The 19,589-nt window shown below is 49.5% G+C and overlaps 1 protein-coding gene across 1 annotated transcript; it reads right to left on the minus strand.

Annotated features, from left to right (window-relative positions):
* Positions 1 to 260: 260 nt before the first annotated feature.
* Positions 261 to 17,176, minus strand: LOC134433878 (olfactory receptor 14J1-like; the record flags this gene model as incomplete). Its single annotated transcript, XM_063182579.1, has 2 exons — positions 261 to 272; positions 16,715 to 17,176. Coding segments are annotated over 2 exons (474 nt in total), but the record flags the coding sequence as incomplete, so codon positions are not given.
* Between the last annotated feature and the right edge of the window lie 2,413 nt (positions 17,177 to 19,589).

Raw genomic sequence — 19,589 nt, forward strand, 5'->3', positions numbered from 1 at the left:
GGAGCAGCACCCTGGGAACCTTGGGAATGTCCCTCGGGGATCCACAGCGCACACTCCCAGGGGCTGGAATTCCAGTTTGTAGCCAGGAAAAGGTGTTTCTGCCCTGGGACGCAAAGACCTTAAAAGGAGATAAAAGCCAAGTGGAGCAAAATTTTACAGTGACATTTCACTGCCAGCCTTCATAACTTCACCCATGGTTGTTGTAGCTCCTGGATTGGGAATTAAATCAGGTCATGGTCTTTGGTGGGAGCTGCCCTGGGTCAAGACAGACCCTGAGAGAGAAACAGGACAGACAGAGAAAGGCAGGAGAGAAAGGAGGGCACAAACACAATCAGCTGAGAAGGTGTCACTCTGAAAAACAGAACTGGAACTGCTGGAAAATGAATGGGACAGAAACTAATAGTTCTGAAAATTTTATTTGCTATGAAAATGCATCCCACACACCCAGCCCCCCACAATCCCGATCCCACACCCTCAAATTTGGATCCCACTTCTCCCAGTCTATATCCAAACCCATCTCACCCTGGTGATTGTGGAATTGAGTAATTTTAGCACGGGACTGAGTCTTTTGAGGTGGGAACAAGGCAATTTGAGGTTGGATTGAGCCCTTTGGAGTCAGATTGTGGTGTTTTCAGTGAGACTGAGTCATTTTGAGATGACAGATCAATCTGTGTTTACTTTTGGAATGCAAAGATATGGAGAACACTTCTGAAATCCCCCAAGAACCCACAAATCTTCCAGAATATGTCCCCAAACTATAAATTCCTGCTCAAGTAACTGTTAACTGATGGAAATTTCGACATCTTTGACAAATTTCTTTCTTTTTAGTCCTATTTCAGATGTTTTTAAGTGATAAAGAAAAATCAAGAGGAAATTTGTTCCAAACCAAAAGGATAACCAGGCAGGCGTCCTCCCAGCACAGATCACTGAATGTGGGTAACCAGGGCTCTGCCCAATGTGGATCCTCCCATGGGGATGGAGCTGGAGTGATGCACAAAGCTCTTCCAGCAGTTGGGTCATTTTCAGGGCTTCCCTTACCAGTGCCTCCATTGGTGTCTGGTCAAGTGAGAGCTCATGAAGATGCTCTTCCCACACTGGGGACACTCATAAGGCCTCTCCCGAGTGTGGATGTGCCGGTGGCTGATGAGGTGGGAGTTGTGCTTGAAGCCCTTCCCGCAGTCGGGGCAGAAGAAGGGTCTCTCCTTGGTGTGAATCTGCTGGTGGTGGATGAGATGGGACCTGATCTGAAACTTCTTCTGACACTTGGGCCTCTCCCCAGCGTGGATCATTTGGTGGATGATCAGCTGGGGCCTCTGGCTGAAGGTCATCCCACATTCCCCACACTTGTATGGCCTTTCCCCAGTCTGGATCCTCTGGTGGTGGATCAGGCTGGAGCTGCAGCTGAAGCTCTTTCCACATTCTGGACACTCGTAAGGGCCTATCCCCGCTGTGAATGCACTGGTGGGTATGAGTTTGGAATATTGCTTGAAGCCCTTACCGCAGTTGGGGCAGCGGAAGGGCCTCTACTTTGTGGGAATCCACTCATGCAGGAGGAGATGGGAGCTGGTCTGAAACCTCTTCATACACTCAGGACACTCGTAGGACCTCTCCCCAGTGTCGATCATCTGGTGGCTGATCAGGTTGCTCCTCTGCCTGAAGCTCTTCCCACACTCCAAGCACTTGTGGGGCTTCTCCCCATCATGAAGCTGCTCATGGGCCACCAGCTCTGAGCTCTGGCTGAAGCTCTATCCACCTTCCTGGTACAGAGTGGGTCTTTCCTCCTCAGAGCACCCTGGCCTGGGTTTGGAGCCCCTCCTCCTGTGGGATCTCTGGGATTTTCCTCCCTGTTGGATTCCTGTGCCGTGGAGCTGCTCAAAATGGCCTCTTCCACGAGGTTCTGCCACGGGCATTTGTCCTCCCTGGTCTCCATCCTCAGCTCCTTCCCTGGGGGAGGAAGGACAAGGAGAGGATGGGATTTGCCTCTGTACCAGAGGAAAGGGGAAGGAGATCCCCCCAGTGCATCCTTGGCAGGATGACGTTGGCAGCAGTGTTGTCCTGCAGCTAGGGGCCGTGCTGGGCTGGGAGATGGAGCAGGAGAGAGGGGGAAAGGGGCACTGACTTCCTCCTCATCTGCCTTGGGCTCATGGAGCCTCTTCCTTGCAGCCTCTGTCCAGCCAAAGTTTGGGAATGGGAAATCCTATTTTAGGAAAAATTCAGTGCATTAGCATATTGGGTTAGGGGGTTCCCCTGCCCAAGTCCATCTCTACAAGTCACCAGCCATCTGGGGTCCAGAAAAACCTACCAAACACCAAGACTCAGCCCTGAAAATGCCTCCCAGCAGTTCCCTGTCTCTGGTCTCTCCCATTTGACATTCAGCGTTCCCCCGTCCCAGCTGCTGGGAGTCCCGGAAATCCAAAAAGGTTCCCCTTTTCCATCTCCCCACTTAGGGATGCTGGGGGTCTTGCGGTCCCAGTGTCCCTTCTCCCTTTATTCTCTCCTCTGGGCTGCAGCGGCTCCAAGGAGTCCCCCCGGCCCCTCTCCAGACAGTTGAGGCTCCCGCCAATGGCAGTGCTCCCCCCTCTCTGGGCTCCCCACTTTGGGCTCCTGAAGGACACAGGGCTCTGCTCCTCCAGGCTGCCTCTGCCGGCAGCCACCACAGGCACCCCCCAGTGTCCCCCCAAGGGGTATTTTCCACTCAGCTTCATTCTCCAAACATCCCCTCCAAAAAACCCAACCCAGGGATCCCCCCAGGATATCTGGGTCGAGCTCCCCTGCCCAGGGCACCCGTGGGATGGGGGGGTGATGATCCCATGGGTGTGGGCTGCAAATTCAGGAAGTGCTTGACCTCGTGGTACCTTCTCCTTTCCTTGATCCTCCTTTGTCCCTTCTTTTCCTCCTCCTTCTCCCACATCTCCTCTTCCATCCCTCCTCCTCCTCTCTGAGCCCACCTCTTCCTCTACTTCCATCCCTTCTGGCTCTCCTTCTTCATCCCTGCCCTTCCCTCCCTCCTCCTCCTCCCCCAGCAGCCACACCCTCGGTGCCCCATTCCCGCAGCCCTCGCAGCCCGCGGCAGGAGCGGGGATGGAGCCGGGACAGGTCAGGATGGGCAGCGCGGGGCTCTTGGCTGCTCCCAGCTGCTGCAAGCCAGGGGAACCCTGGAAAAAGGAGAGGCAAACTGGGGAAACTGGGGGCTGCACATCCAAACTGGGCCTTGCTGGGGATCCTGCCTGGCCACTGCCAGCCCTTGGGGCTCCTCTCAGGAGATCCGGGAGGGGGAAATGCAGAGAGGGCTGGGGGATCCCAGGAGTGGCGTCCCTGGGAGGGACTTGGCTGTACTGGGGTAACTGGAACCTTACTGGGACCACTGGGAGTGATTGGGAAGGACTGAGGATTGGGACATGCTGAGGGCAAGTGGGATATACTGGGAATGCCTTTGACCTTACTGGGATGTCTGGAACCACACTGGAAACAACTGGGAGCATGCTGGAGGCAAATGGGAGCAAGTAGGAGTGACTGGAATCACACTGGGAGGAAGAGGGATTACTGGAATCATGCTGGGGGCAACTGGGATCACAATGCGAGCAGCTGGACCATGCCATGATGGGGGACACTGGGACCGTACTGACAGCAACTGGGACTGCACCGAGGGTGACTGGGAGTGGCTGTTAGCAACTGGGATCAGGCTGGAAGCAACTGAGTATTGACTGGCAGTGACTGGGAACATGCTGGGAGCACCTGGGATACAATGGGAGAGACTGAAACCACAGTGGGGGTAAATGGGAGCAAATGGAACCACAGTTGATGATAATGGGAGCAGCTGTGCCCATGTTGGGATCATACTGGGATCCTGCTGGAACTGACTGTCATCATACTGGGATTTACAGGAATATTACTGGGAGTATCTGAGAGTGACTAGGATCTTACTGGAATCAGACTGGGAGTGGCTGGAAAGGTGCTGGCTATGACTGGAACCATGCTGGGGGTAACTGGGAGCAACTAGGCCCACACTGGGAGTGACAGGGAGTCACTGGGCATTACTGGAATCAGATTGGGAAAATCTAGGGGTGACTGGGGTCACTGGATGTGACCTGGGTGTGACTGGAAGCAACTGAGATCATAGTGGAAATGGCTGTGATCATACTGGGAGTGACTGGAACCATACTGGGAATGACTATGCATCCTACTAGGATCATCCTGGGAGCCACTGGGTTTACAGCAGATGTGAATGGACCCTGACTGGGGGTTACTGGGGGTTATTGGGAGCTACTGGGCCCATGTTGGGAGGAAAATGTGGACACATTGGGAGCAACTGGGATCAACTGGGAAGTACTGGAACCATGCTGAGGGGACTGACATCACTGGGGCATCTGGGAGCAACTGGGACCACGCTTTGGGCAAGCCAGAAACTGGGATCATGCTGGAGGCAACTGGAAATAACCGGAAAAGACTGGGACCATTCTGAGGGAACCAGAACCTTTCTGGGCACACTGGGACATACTGGGAGTGTCTGTGACCATACTGGGGGACTGGGACAACACAGGGGGCAACTGGCAGTGAGTGGGATCATTCTGAGAGGGACTGGGGCTATTCTAGGGACAACTGGGATCATACTGGCAGGAACTGGGAACAACTGGAACAATTCTGGCAGCAACTGGGATCATACTGGGATCACAGAGGGAGCAGCCAAGTCCATGCTGGCATTGACTGAGGGTGACTGGAATCATAGTGGGATTCACTGGGAGGGGCTGTGAGCAATTGGAATCATGCTGAAAGCAACTGGGAGGAAGTGGGAGTGACTGGGAGCATGCTGGAGGAAACAGGGAGAGGCTGGGAGTCACAGGGATAATTCTGGAGGCTACTGGGGTCCTGCTGGCATTGACAGGGAGCAACTGGGATCACACTGGAGGTCACTGGGATCATACTGGATATGACTGGGATCATACTGGGATTATAGTGAGTGTCAGTAGACCCTGACTGGGTGTTATTGGGAGCTACCAGACCCATGCTGGGAGACAACTGCGGACACACTGGGAGCAATTAGGAATGACAGGATGCATGTTAATGACAACTGGGATGTGCTTGCAGTGACTGGGTTAAAACTGGGGGCAGCAGAACCCCACTGAGGTAACTGGGAGTGCCTGGCAATGGCTACGAGAATGTTCAGGGCAACTGGGATATTCTGGGAGTGCCTGAGACCATGCAGGTGGTGACGGGGACCACACTGGGAGCCACTGGGAATGTGCTGGGGGAACTGAGATCATGCTGGGGGCCACTTGGGGCAAGTGTGAGTGACTGGGGCCCTGCTGGGAGAGACTGGCATCATACTGGGAGTTACTGGGACTATACTAGGGGCAAATGGTAGAACTGGAAACACACTGGATGAAAGTGGGAGCAACTGGGACCATGTTGGGGACAAATTGCATCATAATGGGGAATGACTGGGAGTGCCTGGGCTCATACTGGGAAGAAGAGGGATCCTGCCAGGAGTGAGGGGAAGTGACCAGGATCATGCTGGGAGTGACAAGGAAACGGGAAGCACACAGGGGCAGACACTGGGCTCCTGCTGGGAGCAGGGCTCCTGGAAGGATGGAGGCAGGGGCTAAACCCAACAAGGTGAGGTTTAACAAGTCCAAGTGCCAGGTTCTGCACTTTGGCCACAGCAACCCCTGCAGCACTACAGGCTGGGGACAGAGTGGCTGGACAGCAGCCAGGCAGAAAGGGACCTGCAGGGACTGATGGACAGTAGGCTGGACATGAGCCAGCAGTGTGCCCAAGTGGCCAAGAAAGCCAATGGCTCCTGGCCTGGATCAGGAATGCTGCGGCCAGCAGGAGCAGGGCAGGGATTCTTCCCCTGTGCTCAGCACTGCTTGGGCAGCACCTCGAGTGCTGTGTCCAGTTCTGGGCCCCCAATTTGGGAAGGACATGGAGGGGCTGGAACGTGCCCAGAGAAGGGCAACAAGGCTGGGGAGGGGTCTGGAACAAATGTCCTGTGAGGAGTGGCTGAAGGAGCTGGGGTTGTTTATCCTGGAGAAGAGGAGGCTCAGAGGACACAAGGCAGTGCCAGGGCACAGGTTGGACTTGATGATCTCCAAGGTCTTTTCCAACCTTGCTGATTCTGGGATTCCCTGGAAGCACCCTTGGAGCAGTTGCAGGATGAGCCCTGGGCCTCCTCTTCAGGAGCTCCAGCAGCCCAGGTCCCTCAGCTTCTCCTGCCAGCCCCAAAGCCCATCCTGTCAGTCCTGCAGAGCCTCTGCAGCCCCTCCTCACTGCCCAGAACAGGGAGCCCCAGAGCCAGACACACCAGCCCAGATGTGCCCTCCTGGCCTGGGGTGCCTCTGGCAAGGGAGCAGCACCAGGCACTGCAGGAGCCTGCAGACAATTCCTGCAGCACTTGTAGGATGATCCTGCTGCCCAAGGGATGTTCTCATGGTGCCAAGTCAGGACCTGCAAAGGGAAGTGGGGCCAGTGAGGAAAGAGCAAACAGGGATGGGCTGTTTGCAGGGGAGGGAACAGGGGTGGGCAATGGGAAGAAATTTGTAGCAGGAAGAGAAAAGAAAGCAAAGGTGAAGCCAAGGAACTGCTCAGGGCAGTTTGGGGGTGGCTGCCAGGCAGCCCTGGCTCTGAGCAACAGTGTCTGCAGGGGGACAGGAAACTCCCAGCTGATGGGAACAAACTTTCTGGCTGAGTGCAGAGGCCAGGACAAAGCTGAGTGGTTTCCCTGCTGTCCCCCAGCCCTTGCTGGCCCCAGGGGCTGATGGCATTTGTGCTCCCTCAGGTTCATGTCCCCATACCAACAGCATGGGTTTGCTCCCTCTGCTGTGTGCAATGCAAACAGGGGCTCCTGAGCCAGTGCTGCCGTGTCTGTGCCTGCAAGGATGGGGCACCTGTGTGAGCTGGGGGAGAGGCCAGGGCTGCAGAGGGGGGATGTTGTTGGCAGCTCAATCAGGACGCTCTGGGACACTGCCCTGGGCTGTGCAGCGCACTGGGGATGGATCAGCCCCTGCTCTGCTGCTCCTTCCTGTCTGCCCCAGGGCCCTTGCACAGCACCAGCCCTGCTGTTTGCCCCCAGCCTGCCCACGGCCAGCTTGAGGCTGCTCACGGGGGTTTTCTGTGCTGAGCATTGGCCTGGCTGTGTTCTTGAGAGAGCCTGGGCAAGGAGCCTGAGCCCCCAGGGCCTGGGCTGAGGCATCAGCGCTGCCCCAGCAGTGCCCATGGCCTGTCCCTGCTGCAGCACCGGCACTGCCACCCCCAGGACTGTGCCCGGCCCCGAGAGCACTCAGGCCCTGCAGCAACACCAGGGCCACCAGGGCAGTGGGGCAGGGCCACAGCAGCAGCATTGGCAAGACCATGTGCTGCTGCTGCTGGGCACAGCTGCTGGGCCAGCCCTGATCTGCCCCCAGCTCTGCACACAGACATTGCTGCTGCAGCTCCAGAGAAGGTAACAAAGGGGCATCTCTGTTGAAAACTTTGCTGGGAGATCTTTTATTTCTTTTAAAGCCACTGAGAATGCAGTGTGGAGAGCATTATTAATAATTGGTTAGCTGAGAAAGGCCACACTGATATAATGCCACTGGTTAAGCTGAAGGAGAAAAGTCAGCAGTCAGCAAGCTGAAAGGAAGAGTCAGCAGTGACCTTGCTGCAACCTTGCTATGAGGATAGGGAGTTGAGATTAGTCCTGAATATCCTACATATCCTAAGAATATGTAGAAAGTATCAAAAGTAGAACCATAGGAATGTAGAAGTAGGCGTAGGTGCTGATATGTAAGCTGACCAATCCTGAGCTCAACTTTTGCAATATGTATGAAGCTCATTATTAACTGTATTTAACCCGCCGTACTGATCAATAAAATCGAGCCTGTGATGATCAAACTGATGTCCTGGTTCCCTTCCGCCGACAAATGGTGGAGAATGCAGGCATAACCGAATCTCTGCCCTTTTTCTCGGATTAAAAGAAAAAGGGATTACGCCACGGTCGAGGAAGTTGGGTTTGGGTCCTTGCAGCTGGGACAGTGCCGGAATTTGAAGCACCCTTAAGGTTCACAACGGTGACTTAAGCCAATACGTGTCGCAGGAGCCTGGAGAGCTGCAACAGCACGCGCTGATTAATAGGTATGGATAGGCAAGCGACATATGATTTATTTACCGCCTATTTAGAGCGGCGTGGGATAAAAGGGATAGATTTAAAAAAGGAGTTACCAGGGTTATTAGCTTATGGCCATGCTAAGGGTATCTTTTCTAATCCTCATACAGTTCATGAGTTATCAGAGTGGAGAAAGTTTGGGGAAATATTGTGGGATACAGTACTAGACGATGATAAGTCAGCAAAGAAATTCGGGAAGTTATGGCGGGTGGTGTATAACACGTTACTTCAGCAGGTCTCTGAGAGAAAGGCAGCAGAAAGGGCAACAGAAGCTCATAAGAGGAATATAGGGTATGGTTGTGAAGATGATCCCCTGGCACCTTCTGTAACTAAGGTACTTATGCCTAAGAGTCCCCAGCAAAGTGGTGTGGAGGATTTTTCTATAGGCGCAGTGGAACCGTCTGCACCTTTCCTGTCAGAGGGGGAGGGCGAGTCGGATGGTGGGGGTAAGAGCAAACCAGCTTTGCCTCCGCCACCAGCTTCAGGCGGGTCGGATGGTGGGGGTGGGAGCAAGCCAGCTTCGCCTCCGCCGCCAGCCTTGCCTCCGCCGCTTCCCCTCAGTGAGCCGGCTCCGGTTACAGCTTCGGCAGGGGAGGGGCCCATTCCCCCGCCCGAGCCGGCTCCAGCGGGGGGGCTGATTGACCCCCGCAGGCTGGCTCCGTGTGAGCCGGCTCCGGTTTCACTGTCAGCTCCAGCGGGGGGGCTGCTTCCCCTGCTTCCCCCGCACGAGCCAGCCTCTGCTTCACTGCCCCCCCCGCATGAAAACTCGGTGTCTGCACCGAAGCGCCAGCAGCATAGCACCCTTAAAGGGCCAGATCCCATCCCAGGGGCACACCGTGATCCATGGGGGGAGATGGCTAAACAGAGGAGGGAAGCTTGGGCTGCTTTGGCGAAAGAAGTAATGCAAATGGGGGATGGTGAGGCAGTGGAAATAGCCTCTAGTCTTGCATGTCCAGTTACATACACACCACAGTATGATGCACAGGGGAACCTTACGCATAATATAGCAGAATATACTCCCTTAGATTGGAAGCTGTTAACTCAGCTACGTTCTACGGTTAGTCAGTTTGGAGTAAAAAGTGAACCTGTTAAGCAAATGTTAGATTATCTTTTTAATACTCAGGTTTTATGTCCTAATGATTTAAGAGGAATAGTTCGGTTGATATTTACTCAGCATCAGCAGTTATTGTTTAATGCACATGACCCATTACATGGAGTAATAGTAAAGGAGCTGACGGGCTTAGAGGCATTTTTACGTACAGAGGCACAGATGATATCGGGAGAAGATAAACTTAGAGAGTCTATGTGGTTAGTGCGTGCTGCAATAGACATGGTTAAAGAGCCAGGAGGGTTACCGGCTTATATGGGCATTAAACAAGGTAGGGAAGAATCATTTGGAAATTTTATCGATAGAACAGCTACTGCTATAGATCGGGCTGGTGTTGCAGGGCGCTATTGAAGCAGGTGTGCCTTGCAAAATAGCAATCCAGCAACCCAGAGAGTGTTAGCTACTTTAGGGGCAAATTAGACTATTGAGGAAGCATTAGAGCGAATGGCATTAATGCCAACAGCTTCACAGGCATTTATAGCAGAAGCCTTAAAGGAATTAGGATTAGGGTTGCAAAAGCGTAGTCTACTCAAAATCAGGTGTTAGCTGCTCTTGCTCCTCTCCAAAGCAGCTCACTGGCAGTCACGTAAAGAGGCTCGAGACCATTCATCAAGTGTTACCGATGCGGCAATGAGGGACAGACACAAGTTGCCGCCGTGACATCGGAGACACCAGCTGCTGCCGTAACGTCGCTGCTACCTCCTGTCTGCAACACGCAACAACAGGGAGCCTCGGTTTGGACTTATCAGCAGCAGTAGACGTCACACTAATGACGAACCGGCCTGAGAGGATACCCACTGGAATAAAGGGTCCTCTTATACTAAATGGACAAACATGTGGAGCATTATTGCTGGGACGTTCCTCTATAACTACGTTGGGATTATTTGTTTTGCCTGGTGTTATCGATGCGGACTTTACAGGGGAAATACAAATCATGGCTTACACCCTTTATCCTCCGATTAAAATTACAAAAGGACAACGCATTGCACAATTGGTACCACTGTCACAAATGACATCAGGAATACAATCATTTACTGGGCAAGCACGGGATGAAAAAGGTTTTGGCTCTACTGGTGTTACACTTTTAACTGTGGATTTACAAAATAGACCAAAACAAAAGGTTGAAATTACCTATGGGCATCAAAGCATAACCCTTTATGGATTATTGGATACAGGAGCAGATACCAGCATCATTTCTCCAGAAGCATGGCCACAACATTGGCCTCTATTTCCCTCATCAAACATGCTCACAGGAGTGGGAGGGTTTACATTGGCAAGCAGGTCGCCGTCTTTGTCTGTGTGCATTGAGAATCAACAAATATCTGCTGTGTTTTCAATTATTCAACTGCCTCCTACAGTTTCCTGCTTAATTGGAAGGGACATTTTAACACAATTGGGAGTGGTGTTAACTAATCAGCACCCTTTGGGGTAATTGCCATTGCTTGGACTTTCCCCATTCCCCTCACCTGGAAAACGGATACACCGGTGATGGTTAAGCAATGGCCATTAAAAGGGGAGAGTCTTATGCATGCCCATGAATTGGTACAGGAACAATATACAAAAGGGCACCTACGACTGTCCACAAGCCCTTGGAATACACCTATTTTTGTAATCAAAAAGAAATCAGGGAAATATCGTTTGATACATGATTTGAGGGCTGTAAATGACCAAATGGAACCAATGGGGGCCTTACAGCCTGGCCTTCCAAATCCAGCTATGATTCCAGAACACTGGCCACTTTTAATTATTGACCTAAAGGATTGTTTTTTCACTATTGGCCTGCATCCTGATGACATGAAGAGATTTGCTTTTACTTTACAAGCAATAAATCGTGGGGAACCAGATAAAAGATTTGAATGGACATCTCTTCCGCAGAGCATGCGCAACTCCCCCACTTTATGTCAGCTTTATGTTGATGCAGCATTACAGCCACTACGTTGTAAATGGCCAGCAACTATAATATATCATTACATGGACAATATTTTGTTTGCACAGCAACAGCCATTCTCCTCTTTACAGATTAACACCATTAAAAATACTCTTGCTGCATATTCACTTGTTATTGCTGCAGAGAAAATTCAGACTACAAAGCCCTGGAAATATTTGAGATAGACTCTGACAGATCAAATAGTAATACCACAAAAATTGGAATTACAATTGGACATTAAAACTCTACATGATGCACAGAAGTTGCTGGGAGACTTACAGTGGCTGAAGCCTATTGTGGGAATACCAAATCACTTATTAGAAGCCCTACAGCCTTTGTTAAAAGGTGTGGACCCTACTACTCCTGTACACCTGACAAAGGAGCATCGTCTTGCCTTGCAGCAAATTAGTAACTGTGTACAGCAAGGGTATGTGTCTCGTCGACAACTCGACCACCCCATTGACCTTACTATCTGGAATAGCCCTTGCCACTTGCTTGGTGCTCTCTCTCAGTTGCAAAAGAAAACGGGGGAGATACAGGTGTTGGAATGGTTGTCACCACCGCTACAGCATAAGAAAACAATATCTTCAAAAATTGAACAATTGGCTGCATTAATCAAAAAGGGGCGTCTCAGAATTCTTGAAGTGGATGGTAGAGAACCTGCTAATATTAGATTGCCTATGGAAAAAGAAACCTTGGACTGGTACTTGATAAATTCAAAGAATTTACAAGAAGCATTATTGATGTCACCTGCTAAAGTAGAGACTAGTAAATTAGTGCCTAGAGTTTTGCAATGGATGACAGAATGGAACTGGATTACTCGACCTTTGAGAGAAGAAAACCCCATAGAAGGAGCTATTACAGTTTTTACAGATGCAGGAAAGAAATCAAGGCGTGCTGCTGTTACCTGGCAAGAAAAAGGACAATGGAAGCATCAACTCCTCACAGCAGACCCTGCAGATAGCTTACAAACTTTGGAATTGTTAGCAGTAGTATGGGCGGTGTCCAACTTACAGGAGCCTTTAAATGGGGTCACAGACTCTATGTATGTTGCAGGAGTAGTCAAACGAATAGAGGAAGCAGCAATTAAGGAAGTGAATAATAAACGATTGTATGAGCTACTGATACAGTTAAGGAAGGCTTTACGAGAAAGAAATGCAGCATATTCTGTGATTCATATTAGGAGCCATAAGTGGTCTGAAGGTTTAGGAGAAGGGAATGAACGTGCAGATAAATTGGTTACCCTACCCATTGATAATTCTTGTCCTATTGACAAGCACACATTGGCCAGAGAAGCACATAGTAGATATCATCAAAATGCAAGAGGTTTAGCAAAACACTTTGAGCTGAGTTTGTCAGAAGCCAAGGCCATTGTCAGAGCATGTCCAACATGTAGTTATCATAATGGTGGGATGGGTCTAGGCATCGGGGTTAATCCTCGAGGTTTAAAAATAAATGAGATATGGCAAATGGATGTTACACACGTAGCTAGATTCAGTAAAGTCAAGCATGTGCACGTCACCATAGATACATATAGTCATTACATATGGGCTACGGCTCAGGGAGGACAGAAATCTATACAGGTTATCAGACATCTGTTAAGTTGTTTCGCTGTTATGGGAGTTCCAAAGAGTATCAAAACGGATAATGGTCGAGGTTATGTAAGTGCTAGGGTCCGGAAATTTTTGAATCAGTGGTCTGTTAAGCATGTGACAGGTATTCCACACTCTTCTACTGGACAGGCAATAGTGGAAAGAGCAAACAGTACCCTTAAGCAGTATATTGAAAAACATCAAGACTTGACAGATCCACAAGCATGTTTGGCTAAGGTTTTGTATGTGATTAATCATTTATGCATTTTTGGGGAAGATGATACCCCCCCTGCAATGAAACATCATCCGAAGTCAAGTCAGGAAAATACTAAGGAAACAGAGGTCTGGGTTAAGTATAAGAACCCAAGTACAGGATTATGGGAAAAACCTGCAAAAGTATTATATTGGGGTCGGGGGTATCTTTGTGTTTCCTCACCTACAAGGCCTTTGTGGGTGCCTGCTAAGTGGACTAAACCTGTTTTTGATGCAGCCTCTGGTGGATTGCCTTACAGAGGAGGACAGGGAGCGACTGGGGAAGAAACTGCTTCTAGTCCTACAACCACTACTGTTACAATTGAAGGGATACTCGGAAGCGGTGGACAGAGCACTGACACGTCACTACCGGACGGTCCAGGAGTTGATTGGTTTCATTGACTCATTATCAACTTTTCACTTAACAGATCCAGCGAAACTACATTGCCTTGACTGTCACAATCCACATTGTGCTGCCTGGATAGCTCTACGTTGTGGGGGTTGTAAAAGAACTTTTTGGATAGAACAATCATTATTACGGGATTTGTGGTGTCATACTTGTGAACACGAGCATACGTGGGGAAAAAGCTGGCAAGATGAATTAAGGAGACAAACAGGGCAAAACGCATATATAGCTTTAAATCTTTATGAGTCTCCTGAACAGAAGGTTCTTGCTTATTATCGATGGGAAATACAATGTATTGTAAAAAGAATTAAGGTTCAAAGTAAATCACGTATAGTTTCTATAAGGTGTAGGAAATTAGTGCCTTTAACACAGCATTCAGTTGTAGGACCCTTCCAAGGGGATCCTGATAGAGCATTAGATTGCTGCATTGATAAGTTGCAAAAATTAAGTTTGAAAGTGGCAGGACCAGTGAAATTAGGAGCACCAAGATTGAAGACAGATAAGAAAAAGAAGGCAAAAAAGGGAACGGTCTCATTTGAATAGGGGTATCAGTGATTGCTAATTAATTTTCTATGATTAGAACACTTTTACAGTTGTGGGACCCTCAGGAGGATATAGTTGTTGAGGAGGATAACGAACAAGAACTACGATTACGAAATAAGATACACCTTGTGTTAAAGAAAGAGCTTGAACTATTAGCCTCATATAGTAAAAAGGCTGAAGAGGCTTTGCGATCACCACCATTGAATTGGTTGCTTTGGATTGAAGAACCAGAATTTTATACTGGTCCTTACTTACATTCGCTTCCTTGTTATGTTTGCAAAAAGGATAAAGATAAATGCTATGCATGGGTAGCTTTGCATTGTGCAGATTGTAATCAGGTTTATTGGTATTCACAGAGTTCATTGGGATATTTATGGTGTACATCTTGTTTTGGAAAGTGGATTCGAAATCATATCTGGGTTAGAGCTCTTGAACAAAGTACTGGCCTGCCAGGACAGACAGGATTACAGCTCTTTGAGAGTGCAGAACAAGTGATTATAGCATATCTTAGGTGGAAGTTACAGGAAAACCTTAGAATATTTGAAATTACTAGAGCCTCACGCATCATAGCAGCTCGCTGTAAAGCTGATTTGCCTTCAAACTTACCTCATGCTATACCTGTGAGCAAGGATGCTGATTTAGAATTAGATCAGTATATTCAAAAATTGACTCAGCCTTACAATAAACAATCTAGCAAACCAAGGAAAAGACAGCGAAGAAAGGAAAAACAGCGCAAGCAGAAGGAAGAAAAGGAGAAGCAAAGCAAGCAAAAAGAAAAATGAGGTTTGTTTTTGTTATACTGCTCAATGCTGTAGCAAGTGAAGCAGTAGGAGTAACACACTTTAGTCAACCAAGGGAAAATTTATGGGTAACACTTGCTAATCAAACTAACCAATCATCACTTTGTCTTAGTCTTGGAGGAGTCACTAACCCATTTCGAACATGCCTGGTGGGACTTCCGGTGTGCTCTCCTGGAGAATTTTGCAGTTTGATAAACAATCAAACCTTATGTATGTCTAACATGTCAAACATCACATTGCCAGTACAACAAGGGTATACTGCAGGTCAGAGTGATGGCTATCGTCAATGCTTACTAATCCAATCACTTAACACCTCTTTGCATTCTCCTCCTGAAGAATTAGATCTTTTTAGAAGTACAAATGCCAGCATATCTAACACTACAGCTGATGGATGGTTTAGCTTCAAACTTTTGGGTGCTCAGAATTTAAACCAACCTAAAGAAACATGGGCCACCCTAGATTCATCCCTGAATGTGAGTGAATTCTCTCCACAGCATTACAGTCAATGTAACAGCACAAATATCACAGCACCAATGAAATTACCCACAGGAATATTTTTGATTTGTAGAGACAGGGCATGGAATGGTATACCAGCTAAACCACAGGGTGGACCCTGTTTTTTGGGAAAATTGTGACTGTTTCATCCTAATGTGTCCTTGCTAATGCAGCTGAGTCAAAATTCAAACAGGAGAAAACGTAGCATACATGACTTAGACTGCAGCAAGATAGGAGATCCACGGTTTTGGGGCACATTCAAACAGGTGGTGGTTTCAACTATCTTACCAGGAGGATCTGCCAATAAAGCCATGAATTTAGCAAAACAATTAGGATGCTGGGCAAGGGATGAGCTGAACAAGACATCACAAATTCTAGACATGTTAACTGCAGATGTGCAAAGTGTTAACCATGCTGTTTTGCAGAATAGAGCTGCTGTAGATTTTTTGCTCTTAGCACAAAGACATGGATGTGAAGAGTTTGAGGGAATGTGTTGCATGAATCTGTCTGATCATTCGGTGTCCATTCACACTAAGATAAAAGAATTACAACAGGGACTTCACAAACTTAAGGAAGAAGACGGTTTAGGAATTGACAAATGGCTTAAAGGCTTGGAACTCGGACCGTGGCTGAGGAACCTTGTGATCTATGCTATAGGACTGCTGGGTGTAATTTTACTGGTTTTGCTTATTTTGCCTTGTATCTTTAACTGTATTCAAAACATGGTCAGCCGTACAATAGCAAAAACATGGCAAACTAATCTCCTTGCACAAGAAGAAAACGGGGGAAATGTGGAGAGCATTATTAATAATTGGTTAGCTGAGAAAGGCCACACTGATATAATGCCACTGGTTAAGCTGAAGGAGAAAAGTCAGCAGTCAGCAAGCTGAAAGGAAGAGTCAGCAGTGACCTTGCTGCAACATGAGGATAGGGAGTAGAGATTAGTCCTGAATATATCCTAAGAATATGTAGAAAGTATCAAAAGTAGAACCATAGGAATGTAGAAGTAGGCGTAGGTGCTGATATGTAAGCTGACCAATCCTGAGCTCAACTTTTGCAATATGTATGAAGCTCATTATTAACTGTATTTAACCCACCGTACTGATCAATAAAATCGAGCCTGTGATGATCAAACTGATGTCCTGGTTCCCTTCCGCCGACAATGCAGCCTCTCATTGACACAGTCTGTGGCCACAGGGAACTTGGAGAGAAACAAAATGGGCTACGGATCAAACAATGACATTTATTTGTGGACACTATGGGAAAAGTAAAAGAAAGACAAATGACCCCCAAAATGAAACCAACAAGAAGTATCAAAGATCACTTTTATTACAAGTGCTTGGTAGAAATTGACCAGCAGTTTAATGTTTCTGAAAGCATCCAGTCATCAGTCTCCACACTGCAGCCTTGAGCTCCTGGTTCCTCAGGCTGTAGATGAGGGGGTTCAGGGCTGGAGGCACCACTGAGTACAGAACTGACAGGGCCAGATCCAGGGATGGGGAGGACATGGAGGGGGGCTTCAGGTGAGCAAACACAGCAGTGCTGAGGAACAGGGAGACCACAGCCAGGTGAGGGAGGCAGGTGGAAAAGGCTTTGTGCCGTCCATGCTCAGAGGGGATCCTCAGCACAGTCCTGAAGATCTGAATGTAGGAGAAAACAATGAACACAAAACAACCAAATGCAGAACATATGGACAACACAATAAGTACAAATTCTTTGAGGTTGGAGTGTGAGCAGGAGAGCTTGAGGATCTGTGGTACCTCACAGAAGAACTGTCCCAGGGTATTGCCATGGCACAGGGGCAGGGAAAATGTATTGGCTGTATGCAGCAGAGAATTGAGGAAGCCACTGGCCCAGGCAGCCGCTGCCATGTGGGCACAAGCTCTGCTACCCAGGAGGGTCCCATAGTGCAGAGGTTTGCAGATGGACACGTAGCGGTCATAGCACATGACAGTCAGGAGGAAAAACTCTGCTGAGATGAAGAACAGAAAGAAAAACAGCTGTGCAGCACATCCTGTGTAGGAGATGTTCGTGGTGTCCCAGATGGAATTGTGCATGGCTTTGGGGACAGTGGTGCAGATGGAGCCCAGGTCGCTGAGGGCCAGGTTGAGCAGGAAGAAGAACATGGGCGTGTGCAGGTGGTGGCCGCAGGCTACGGTGCTGATGATGAGGCCGTTGCCCAGGAGGGCAGCCAGGGAGATGCCCAGCAAGAGGCAGAAGTGCAGGAGCTGCAGCTGCCATGTGTCTGCCAATGTCAACAGGAGGAAGTAGCTGATGGAGCTGCTGTTGGACATTTGTTCTGTCCCTAAATAGGGTTCTGTAAGAAAAGAAATCATGCAATAGTTGGATTTGGAGAGGACTTGAAATATCCCAGCACAGCCTGGGGGCAATTTCCCCCCACTGCCTGCCCAGGGCTCTGCTGCCTGGAGCTGTCGCTGCCAGCAGCTGCTTCCCTGTGCCCAGGCCTGGGCCCTGCCAGTGCTGCCAGAGCCCAGCCCAGCCCTGGGGGCTCAGCTCTGCCCTGCAGACTCCTCCCAGGTCTGGCGCTGCCCAGGGGCAGCTCTGGCTCTGCAGGCTCTGATGGCAACATCAGAGCAACCCTGCGAAGGCTGGAAAAGTGACACTGATTCTGCCTCTAAGGGGCCCTGTGCTGATTTCTGTCAGTGCCTAGTTTGGTAACATCTCAGAGATTTTTTTTTTATTTTTCTCAGCCTGAAATGAGAGATAAATACCTGTGTGCAGGTTCCATCCTAGCAACACAGGGCAGTAGAATCAAAAAGCACGTTATCCCCTTTTATGCAGCCTCTGCCCTGTTGTGCTCCCTGTATAATCTACTTTCTGCAGTAAAATGCCATGCTGGGAGCAGTCCTGAACAATACAGCATCCTCCCCACACAAGGAGAACACTTCCAAGCCTTACCAGCTGTCTCCTCCCACCAAGATCTTGTCCCCCAGTGCTGGGAGCAGCTGCCAGGGCTGGCTGAGAGCTGTCCCCAGCTGGCAGCTGAGTCCCTGTCCCAGCACAGCACCCTGGGCTGCAGGATCCTGCTCTGCAGGGTACCCCTGGCTGATCTGCACATTAGAGAATCAGAGAATGTACTCACAGGGTCTGTAGGCATTGGGATGTTCCAGCTTTAGGAGATGGCTCCAGGAGCTGCAGCTGCATTGTCCTGCAGTCAGAGGTTCCTGTGCCAAGAGCTGGCAGTGATTGTGCCCCAGGCACTTCTCAGCACCTTCCCAGCCCTGACTGATTGAAGCTCTCTGTGCCTCTGTGCTGTTCCTGCGGTGGCTGCAGGCAGTGCCCCAGCCCTGCTGGGCTGGCAGAAGAGCTGCTCATCAAGAGAAATGTGCTTTTGAAGCTCTTTTTGGTTACCAGGAGCTGCCTCTGTGCCAGGCTCAACTCAGCAGCAGAGACACAGCAAAAGGACTTTAATGAGCCTCTGGGGCTTTGTGCTCAGGCCCTGAACATCAGTCCCTGAGAGGGAGCTGAAGAAACCTCTCCAGAACTCCAAGGCAGAATCCAACTCCAAAGTTTCTTTCACTTTTGATGGGTCCCACTGAGGGACACGACAGAGAAAGTGTCCCCAGGCCCCAGGCAGAGCTGAGAACTGGAGGCAGTGATGACAGGTGGGAACAAAGAGAAGCCAAGTCTTGGTGCCCTGGGCACAGCAGCAGGGTCTGTGCCACTAAGGGCTGTGAGGAGACACCTTGTCCTGAGGCCCTGGGGCCTCCTGGCATAGCCCCAGCCAGGCTGGGCACTGTCAGCCCCTTGTCCTGCCCAAAGCATCCCCTCCTAGCCCACATCCCAGTGGCCTCAAGGATCTGCTGGAAGGAGTCCCTGGGGAGCCTTGCTCAGGAATGGCCCTAGGGCCTCCTTCATGCTCCCTGCAGGGACTGCAGTTTTTTCAAAGGGCTTTGGGTTTGGCTTTTGCCTTGGAGTCTCTGAGAAGTTTCTGCAATCGTGGCCTCCAATTATCTGCTGTAATTAGTCCATTGAGATTCTTTGTAAATTACAACATAGAGTGAGCTTATTAATACTTCAGGGTACTTCAGTTTTATGAAGGTACTTGGTGTTTATCTTTTTATACAGACTCTGTGAAAGGTTTGTGCAATCATGGCCCCAATTATCTGCTTCAACGAGTCCCTGGAGAGCTTTGTTCTGATACTCAGTGGGGCTCATTAAGGTTTTGAGATACTCAAGGATTTTTAATGTACTTTATGGATTTAAGAATGTTTTTAGGTACTTTTAAGGTTTTTCCTTCCCACACTGAGTCTCTGAGAGGTTTTTGTGCCATCCTGACCTCTGATTCCCTCCTCCAGGGAGTCC

The sequence above is a fragment of the Melospiza melodia genome, unplaced genomic scaffold (genome assembly GCF_035770615.1).
Source record: "Melospiza melodia melodia isolate bMelMel2 unplaced genomic scaffold, bMelMel2.pri scaffold_28, whole genome shotgun sequence".
In the NCBI taxonomy this organism is placed as follows: Eukaryota; Metazoa; Chordata; class Aves; order Passeriformes; family Passerellidae; genus Melospiza; species Melospiza melodia.